This window comes from Sabethes cyaneus, chromosome 2, assembly GCF_943734655.1.
Source record: "Sabethes cyaneus chromosome 2, idSabCyanKW18_F2, whole genome shotgun sequence".
Taxonomy (NCBI): Eukaryota; Metazoa; Arthropoda; class Insecta; order Diptera; family Culicidae; genus Sabethes; species Sabethes cyaneus.
In genome coordinates, this window is record NC_071354.1 from 48,952,230 (window position 1) to 48,962,083 (window position 9,854).

General features: G+C 39.6%; 2 protein-coding genes across 2 annotated transcripts; one reads left to right on the top strand and one right to left on the bottom strand.

Moving 5' to 3' along the window:
• The first annotated feature begins 3,387 nt into the window (after positions 1-3,387).
• LOC128733723 (probable cytochrome P450 9f2) lies at positions 3,388-5,352 on the top strand. The gene is made up of 2 exons (XM_053827491.1): positions 3,388-3,785; positions 3,839-5,352. Exons 1-2 carry the CDS (start codon positions 3,571-3,573, stop codon positions 5,235-5,237), a joined length of 1,614 nt encoding a protein of 537 aa, XP_053683466.1. The 5' UTR covers positions 3,388-3,570; the 3' UTR covers positions 5,238-5,352.
• Positions 5,353-5,526: 174 nt separating this feature from the next.
• LOC128735388 (cytochrome P450 9e2-like) lies at positions 5,527-7,186 on the bottom strand. Its single transcript, XM_053829873.1, has 2 exons — positions 6,975-7,186; positions 5,527-6,916 (listed from the first exon to the last, which is right to left on the bottom strand). Exons 1-2 carry the CDS (start codon positions 7,184-7,186, stop codon positions 5,527-5,529), a joined length of 1,602 nt encoding a protein of 533 aa, XP_053685848.1.
• Positions 7,187-9,854: the final 2,668 nt, after the last annotated feature.

A 9,854-nucleotide genomic window follows, 5' to 3' on the forward strand; every position in this document is an offset into this window, starting at 1 on the left:
TCTGCAGTAGACGGAATTAGGCGTTATCTCACACCATCGAGTCAACTTTTACAAAAAATAAAATGACTCCCAGCACAACTGTTGGGCACTGGGAGTTGAAACATTAACATTTTCCACATGTTTTAACGTATATTTGGCAATAAATTTGACGATTTCGAAAAGACTGCCATTTCTAACTAATGGTTTGGCACAGTTGTAAGAAACAGACGTTCTATGAAAATCCGGTAGTCAATAAACCATTCCTTCAAAAGATAAACCTCTCAAGAAACGTACAAAACTTAACCTACACTTTGAGTACATCCACTTACAATTTACGTCATTTAATTCAACTGGTGACAGTACGAAGTTTGCCGGGTCAGTTAGTATTTTAATATAATGTTATATTAGGCCATTGCAAATAATTTCAAACGTTTTTTCCACCCCCCTTGGAAATTGGCTTGAAAAATCGAGGGGCAAAAAAAAAATTTGTAGGATATGAGTTAATTTTTTTCTTCATAAAATCAATTATCTGTGGGTTCTACAGCCTGAAAACTCGAAAAATGAGTGTACGAGTTGAGTTAATGCCTCTAGCACGAAACAGAAATGAAAATTCTAACAACGGAATTTCCGAAAATCGGCCGAAAAATTTTTCTTTCGTTTTTGTCTTTTTTCGTAGATTTTCTCATGGAAAATAATAACGTATATATTAGAAGCAAGAATAAACTTTAAGTAAAAATGCCTCAAATCAATTATTTTTTTTGCTCGATTAAAAAAAATCTCTTTGTTTTTTTTTCGCCCCCCCCCCTCTTCAGTGGCCCAACACCGGAAGGACAAAAACTTTATAAAATATTTGTAATGGCCTTACATGTTATATACCTAATATAATATTTTTTTTATTTTTTGATTAACGACCGAAAAAGTTTAGTAAATTTGAAATCATTTGAAGAAAATAGATCTTGTAGATTATAAAAGAGTTTCCAGAGCCAGACATTATCTATTGAAAATAAATAGAGTAAGGAGGGGTAAAAGTTCGATTCAATAATTTATCAGTGCAGATTCCCAGTAAATTGACTACATTGGCATGGATGGGTGACTACTTAGACAACTTGAATCTATCGTAAACATTTGTTGTTTACGAAGCATAGTTGCTGAGTTATGAGTAATTGTTATTTTAGAGGGGTTTTGATATATTTCCTTATACGGCAAATACGATATCAACAGGAGGATATTACTTGTCGAAAAATTGTACCAGCTTTTATGTCACTCACATATTTCTTTTAAAAATGCGGTGAGAACAATTTATAAAATATATCTCGTTTTTGCATAATTTGATCAAACCCCGTCAAGCGCCTAGCGGGGCAAAAGTGCGATTCACTGACGGGGCAAAAGTGCGATTCATGGACGAAGCCAAAATGCATAAGTAATTATATACCGGTTTAGGCACTGCGTTACAGATACTACACATGGAAGATCTGCAGGATACTGTTTGCTCTACAGATGCTGGCCGAAGCAAAACAGTGTCATCCGCTGGTGACCTGGTGTAACAAAAAACAAACGTTTGGTAAAGTTTCTATCTGGCGGAGGTTGCAGTACATCAGCGGAAAATAAAAATCAGAGAGGTTGTGTACAAGAAACGACCGCATATAGGTGACGCAGGACTACGTAAGTCTCTTTGTAGTGATAGTAGCATGTATCCATGCATGTAATAAAACGATTCTTCATGTATACATGCTACATGCAGCATATATAGGGGTTGTTGAGACTGCAGGTTGAGAATATTCAATTATTTTCGAATGAATGCTAATAGCGCCTCAAATCTTACTTCAACATCAAATACTATTTAGTTAGACATATATGTATTTATGAATTTGATTTAATGATATCAAAAAATGTTAAAAATGTTATGTTAAAATGGTTTGGTTGTGCTGCAGGTTGAGAAATCCAAATTTTTGCAAGTCGATAATTTTTTTTACAGTGTTTTATTCATTCTCGTGATCGAAAGCTACTAAATAAGTTAAAGTTGTTTGCAAAATGTTTTGTACCTTACTGCGTTATACTGAGTTGACAGTCAAATAAACATTAGCATCACAACGGGTCCCTCCTGTCTTGTCTTGTCCATCATTTTCGAAAGAAATTAATCTAAATGTAATGCTTGACTATGGAAACTATGTAAAGAATTGCCAGCAACTAACTGATGCAAAGCAGCAAAAGAAACGTTCAAGACTATTCTCGGAAGAGAGTCGACGCTGATTTTCCTCGCTTTGAGAATTCTGCGTCATGTCACATGCAAGATAACAGTTTCGAACAAATTCTTGCAGTACCTATAAGGATACAGTCTGGCAAAAGGAAAGGATGACCGCTCACTTTTCGATGACGTTTCATCTTCAGGACATCAATTTGGACTAATTTCAATCTTAAATGTTAAAGGCGGTTGCAAAAAAGGAGTGCTTTTATACTTTAAGAATGCTTCATTATTTTCAGTTTTTCAATAGTGTACACTTACGTAATAATAGCGTTCTTCATTTGAGCCAATTTTTAGAAGATGTTCCGATCGATTGGTGCAAAAATATTGACAATCGATCAGGAAACCGCTAAGCTATTAGCGTTCAAAACCTGACCACTTTTCGAGAAAGATTTTTTTTTTTTTTCAAATTGCAAGTTGAGAATATTTCTTTTTGAAACTTATCGCAGATTGAAGATATTATGGTTTTGTTAGCTACTGCAGTGCCAATTTCATAGATTAAAGCTTCGCACTTTTGCCCTGCGGTATTCGCACTTCTTCCCCAGATTTATAGAATGTGAAGATATAGAGTTATTGCATCAATATAAAATATATTTTACGGTTGTGCTTCTTCATATCTCATAAAAATTGATGACAACTTCAAACGTCGCACTTATGCCCCGCCCTATTCTACACCAGATCACATCATCTGTCAAGTGCGAACCTGACCCGGTCTGACACTGGGCAGCACTACAGGTGATTTGCCGTTTTTAATCAACTGGGGAGGCACCAACATTCCTTTCTTCCTCACAACTCAGAGACACGCGTACAATACATGTTTGGTTGTAGACGAAGCCTATATTTCTTCAGAAAAGTCCGTAATCAACCAATATTTTGTCGAAATTCTTGTTTATATTCTTCCGTTTTGGGTAAAGAATCTGGAAACCAGACCAAACATCAATAATTCTAACACAAATTTGGCGGTAAATATTGTGACTTACACAGTGTAGCTTTTTCTACGCGCAGTGCGCCACGCGCACTGTTGTAGAGTAACGTTAGAACTGTACGTAGTACTCATATTTTTATGTGTTCGCGCGAAAATGACGTAATCACCCGGCTTTGGCCAACTTTCAGTGGTGGGAATGTTTACTAAAACGACACTGTGAAACAGTCTGCGAGTGTCTCTCGGTCGGTGTGGTCAGACACTGAACGAAACAATCCTTCCTATCTTGTAGAAAGAAAATAAAAAAAAACTAGATAAGTATATTTAAACATATGCGATTACCTCCTATAAGAGTAAACTGACTGTTTGCGTGCCGGGCAGACATTGTGGCGCTCAACTGCCAGGTGAAGCAAGCGGAACAATCAACATGGTGGCAATCGATTTGTTTACAGCGATAGCCATCGGTGCAATACTCGTGCTGTGCTATCATTACATAGCTCAGAAATATCTCTATTTTCTGACAAAACCGGTGCCATGTCTAAAACCAACCTTTCTGCTGGGGAATTTTGGCCCTTTACTGTTTCGACGAAGGGATGTTGTATCCCATATGAATATCCTGTACAACGCATTCCCCGATGCCAAGTAAGAATGATATGGTAGAAATTATTTTTTTTACTTAACCATGCCCCTCACAGAATTACAGGATTCCAAGACATGGTTGGTGCAGTCTACCTTTTACGCGACCCGGAAATGATCACGAAAATGTGCGTAAAGGATTTTGAATTTTTCATCGATCGTACCCCAGTGCTGCCGATTGATCAAAACAACGACTACAGTTTATTTGCTAACTCGCTGTTCGCGATGCGTGGCCAGAAGTGGCGTGAAATGCGAGCCACGCTGAGTCCGGTCTTTACCGGAAGTAAGATGAGACAGATGTTCCAGCTGGTGGCGGCGACGGCACAATCGTTGACCGCGTTTATGGCTGCCGAAGCTCGCAGAGGGGTCAGGCTAGAGTACGAAATGAAGGACATGTTTTCGCGATTCGCCAACGATGTCATCGCTACGGTTGCTTTCGGAATGGAAATGGATTCGGTGAAGAATCGCGACAACGAGTTCTTCCTGACCGGTAGGAAGTTGACCAATTTTTCTTCCGTTCCGATTATAGGGAAATTCTTGGTCATGCAATGCCTACCGTCGTTGGCAAACAAACTAAAGTTTGACTTGTTTGATGAAAAATCGACGGAATATTTCAAGTCTATCATTGTGGACAATATGAGACAAAGAAAGGATCAGGGAATCGTGCGGAACGATATGATTCAGATGTTAATGGAGGTACGGCGAGGTACTTTGAAACACCTACAGGAAGAGATGGACTCAAAGGATGCAGGTTTTGCAACGGTGCAAGAATCCAGTGTAGGAAAATCTTCACACTCTCGGGTCTGGTCGGAGAATGAGCTGATCGCTCAGTGTTTCCTGTTTTTCTTCGCTGGCTTTGAAACGACCTCTACTTGTATGACGTTTTTAGCCTACGAGATCTTGGCGAATCCGGAAGTTCAACAGCGTTTGTTCGAGGAAATTCACAAAACGGATAAATCGCTCAACGGAGAGCCACTCACGTACGAAGTACTGCAGAAAATGTCGTACATGGACATGGTGGTTTCGGAGGCACTTCGCAAGTGGCCAGCGAATTTGCACGTTGAACGTTACTGCACCAAAGAGTATCAATACGACGACGGAGCTGGCATGCGGTTTGTGATTGAGAAAGGACGATCCATTCTCATTCCAGCCATCGCAATCCAATGGGACTCGAAGTATTATCCGAACCCGGAACGGTTCGTTCCGGAGCGATTCAGCGAGGAAAACCGATCGTCCATTAATCCTGCTACGTATTTGCCGTTCGGAATCGGTCCACGAAACTGCATCGGATCGCGATTGGCCCTGATGGAGGTTAAAGTAATGATTTACTACTTGCTGAGGGACTTCAGCTTGCAGCCGACCGAAAAATCGCAGATTCCGATTCGGATTTCTAAGAAGGCATTTACCCTGCAATCGGAAAAGGGAGTTTGGCTGGAGTTTCAACCAAGAAAACATTGAAGAATTTTTCGCAATTGTTGATAATTTTATTTTCTATTGTACTATATTAACAAAGCTAATAACATATTATTTGGTAGATGGCAATATGTAATTGATTGTAAATAAAATACAAAACAAGCGAAGGTCTAACATTTTTTTCAAGGGTTGGGCATTGTTTGAAGTCAAACCTTTGTAATTTATAGCAGTGCCAACGATAAAAGCTTTGGATTATCGTTCTCTGCCTTATCAGCATAATGATTACAGTGTGAAATGGTGTATGTTGTCGTGTTTTAATGAAACAAAAATGCGATTATTTACGCAACTTCAAACCGACCACCACCTCACGTTCGCTGTTGGTTGCGGCAAACCCTCGGGCAAGCCGCATCGGAACCGGTGTTCCGGCAGTACGTTCCAGGCTGAAATTCAGCAGCAAATGGTACACAATCGATTTTACCTCCGTCAGGGCAAGCCGCGAACCGATGCAGTTCCTTGGGCCGGCACCGAACGGAAGATACGCACCCGTGTTAAGGTTGTGCCTATTTTCTTCGGCGAATCGCTCCGGGTCGTACCTTTCCGGCTGGGGATAGTATTTTGGATCACGGTGAAGAGCATGTACCGGAATCCAAACGGCGGTTCCCTTGTCGATGGTGAACCGTAGTGGATCCTCGTCAACTTGATAATCGCGAACGCACAGTCGGTCGATCATCGGTATTGGTGGCCACAGGCGGAGACTTTCCGAGACACACATATCCATGAATTTCATACTCTGAAGCGTTTCGTAATCTATTGACTTCCCACTAAGGCGTTGATGAGTTTCTAGTATTTCTTCATACAATCGTTGCTGAATTTGCGGGTTCATCGCTAGCTCATATGCAAAGAAGGTGAGACAAGTTGAGACGGTATCAAAACCGGCAACAAAGAAAATTATACACTGAGCCACTAAATCTATTTCTGTCATCTCAATCTGCTTCTGAGCTAGTCCAACTTTGGATTCCTGCACGGTAGCGAATCCCTCCGGTTGATCTGTCTCCTTTTCATGTTTAAGAATACCATTCCTAGCTTCGATCAATAGCTGAACCATATCACGTCGTAGAATATTTTCCGATTGCCGAGTTCTAACAGTCCGTAGGATGAGGTTGGTGAAGTAATCGAGCTGTTCTCGATCAACAATATCTATTCCGAGAACGTCCATAATCCGTGGAAACAACTGAATTGCAAGTACGCGAACAGCGACACTCAACCGATTGAAGCGCATCATTTTCCTCCCATTGATGTAGAACTCGTTTTCTGGATTTTCAAGTGAATCGACCTTTATACCGAATGCACACGTTGCAATGACGTCATTCGTAAATTTCGTAAACATATCCTTCATATCCAATTCCAACGAATCGACCGTTGAAAGTCGCTTCTTGTAGTGTGTTACCATACTCGCACTACATTCCACAATCAGCTCAAACATCTGTCGCATTTTACTCCCCGTGAAAGCAGGACTAAGTGTAGCTCTCATGTTACGCCAACGTTGTCCCATCAACGTCAGTAGCGTTCTATTGATTATAATTTTCGGACTCTTACACTTGGGGTTCCAGAAAAATGGACGCCTGTCGACGAAACTGTCGAACTGCTTCACCATAATCTTTTTGATCAGTTCCGGATCGGTCAGCACGAACACAGGGCCGTACACATCATACATCCCGACGACCCTACAGGAAAATTGAAATCAAAATTAAATCCTATCCAATCCTGTTAAATTATACTCACTTTTCCCCGGGAAACTTATCGTAAACCATTTTAACGAATTCTCCCATTGAGCTTTTCTTGAACATCAGGACTCGCGTGTTTCCAAACAGCAGTCCTTCGGGCAGTGCCGGGATAGATCTTTTTCCGAAATAGTCATCCTTTCCAGTGAACCACTGAACGAACACCAGTACGGCGACACTCGCCGTAAGCAGACAAATAAATTCGAGTATCATTTTTATTACGCGAGATCACACCGTATCAGTTGGCTGATGCACCACTACTACTGGTTGAAGGAAAAAATTGAGCCGAAATATGCTTGAATTACAGCTTCGCTGTAGTGAGTAGAAAACCAAGATAGCACGTAAACGAAATAGCGATGAAACACCACTGTGCTTTTTTGCCCTTGCCATAACAAACTGGTTTTTGATGATTTTTAATTTAAAACAGCATAGTCATCGTTGTTGATAAGTGAAAGCACTGGCCTGTTTAGAGTGCGAACAGTAAAGGACCTTTTAATTAATTTAGGTAACTGCGCTAATTGAATCATCAACCAGCATCATATGCAATCCAAAAATTGGGACATTAAATTTGAGTGGAAACTCGGCAATTGCCAGCAGTAGTTTCAACACTGAGAACATAATTTCGTATTTTTTTTAAGAAAAAATGTTCGTAAAACTATATTTGTAGCTGATAAGAATATTTTATACTGTTTAAAAACGTATTTCGTCGCATACGTTATTATTACGAATGATTCGTATTTGGTGCAAGAACACATTCGTAGCATATTTTGCACCAGAACGCATTTGAAGCACGGTTATTGTCTGGCATCGTTATTGACGAGATCGGGCTGCAAAGATTGTGGGTAAGAGAAAAAATACAGTATGCAAAAAAAGTTTATCCACCCCTCCTTATCAATTTACGTTTTGTTTTTTGATTTTCTGGTAAAATCAAGTTAATTTGGTGAATGTTCCTCCATGTTTTTAGCAATTTATGTCAACAAAACTGGCAAAAGCTACCGTGATATTGTCGATATTGTCCAGCTTCATGAAGATACGGTCGCTAGGATTGTGCAGATGTATAAAAAGCGTGGTTCTATCTCACCAGCTCAGCGATCGGGGCGTCCTTCAAAGACAACTGGCCGAATTGACAGAATCTTCGTGAATAAGGCATAGCTGGACCGGGGACTATCAGCCCCGAAAATTTCGAAAGAGATTGGAAGCCAGTTTTCCATTCATCTGACAGCACAAACCGTACGTAATCGTTTTCATAAGAAACCCAACAAACATTTTATTTGAACAGTAGATTATTCAACCGTTATACAGCCAATGTTCAGGAATCAAGCGCTTAATAAGCAATTATACAGCAAAAATGTTTGTTGAGACGGTCCTAAGCAAAGTCTTAAAATCCCATGGTTGTCCGGAAAAAATATCAAAAAGAGATTGAAGTAGGCCCAGGATCACATTTCTTGGACCAGTACTGGAATAAGGTGATTTGGTCAGATGAGATGAAAGTAATGCTTTTCGAGTCTGATGGTGTCACAAGAAAATGGCGACGAACCGGTGAAAGTTTGAAAGAGGAGTGTATGCGACGTACAGTCAAGCATGCCGGTGGTGAGTTACTTTACCAACATTGATTTTTCAACCAACTGAGCATGACTTTGATTTTTTGCAGGTAGATCCATGGTGTGGGAATCATTGGCTACATTCGGCGTTGGGGAACTTGAGTTCATCGACGGAATCATGACTAAGGAGGTTTATTTGGACATCAAGCATTCAACAACATTACATTAGCACAACAAGCATCCACCAATTGCGGCAGGTAATCTCAACTCAATGGGACAAAATCACCTCGGGAACAACTGCTAAGCTTGTTGAGTTTATGTCACGATGATGCCGAGCCAGTTATTGAAGCCGAAGGTGGTCACACGAAATACTAATACTATGTGGGCTAGAGGGGTGGATATACTTTTTTGCATTATTTATTAACTTTTTTCATAATTCATCCTTTGACATTTTCAAAAAAAATTAATATTAAGGGGATGACACATTTGAAAAAATTAACTTTTTATAGGAACTAGATAGCATGTTCATGTGTTCGGCAAAGTTGAAGGACTTTGAATTTCATTAAATTTTGCCGAAGATACTAAGTTTCTGCATCATATGGTTAGCGAGATATAATTGACTTTCTGTCGTGACCCCTTTAAAATCAGTTAATTAAACTTTTTGTACGCAAAGCTTATCTAACAGGTTTGACATGTTCTACTAACTTTTTGATACTATCAAAATGCGTAACTTTCTAGAAGATGTAAATATCGTATGTTGCGTTATTTGCTTCAAAAACTGATTTTCAGCTACGAGTTAAGTTAGGAAGGTTTTCCGTTTTAATCTACTAAAATTATACTACACAATGTTCACCTTAAGGATAATTACAAAATCTCACTATACTATAATTACACTATAACTATAACATAGATAAACAAAACTAACCATCCACTCACGTAAACAATCCGCAGATACGTATTTTGACTGTTACATACAGCCTTCTTCAGTGCTTTGACGATCTGAATGAAGAAGCATCGATATATATTAAGGCAGGTGGGTAATTATTAAGAATTCCAGAATGAGTACTGAAAGTCATTCAGCAATTGAAAATTAAAAAGTTTACCAAGACGAATCGGCGGATTCTATGGAATTGGAAAGGTGATCCGTCCCATGTCGTGCTAGATTTGGAATGAACTTGAAGAGTCATGTAAAATTGTTTCCTCCGTTATGGTTAAGAAGCGAAGAAGATTCTTGTTTATACATTTCCAGACTCTCAGGAACATCCAACTTCCACGGTGCATTGATTGGGCGGAGAAGATGGATGCTTTCAGGGGTTAGCGGATGGATATTCTCGAATATA

Bases quoted from the DNA above. Each gene is read 5' to 3' on its own strand.
- LOC128735388 (XM_053829873.1), bottom strand. From the start codon at position 7,186: ATGATACTCGAATTTATTTGTCTGCTTACGGCGAGTGTCGCCGTACTG. The intron at 6,917-6,974 runs GTGAGTATAATT...ATTTTCCTGTAG, and splicing joins GATAAGTTTCCCGGGGAAAA to GGTCGTCGGGATGTATGATG.
- LOC128733723 (XM_053827491.1), top strand. From the start codon at position 3,571: ATGGTGGCAATCGATTTGTTTACAGCGATAGCCATCGGTGCAATACTC. The intron at 3,786-3,838 runs GTAAGAATGATA...TGCCCCTCACAG, and splicing joins AACGCATTCCCCGATGCCAA to AATTACAGGATTCCAAGACA.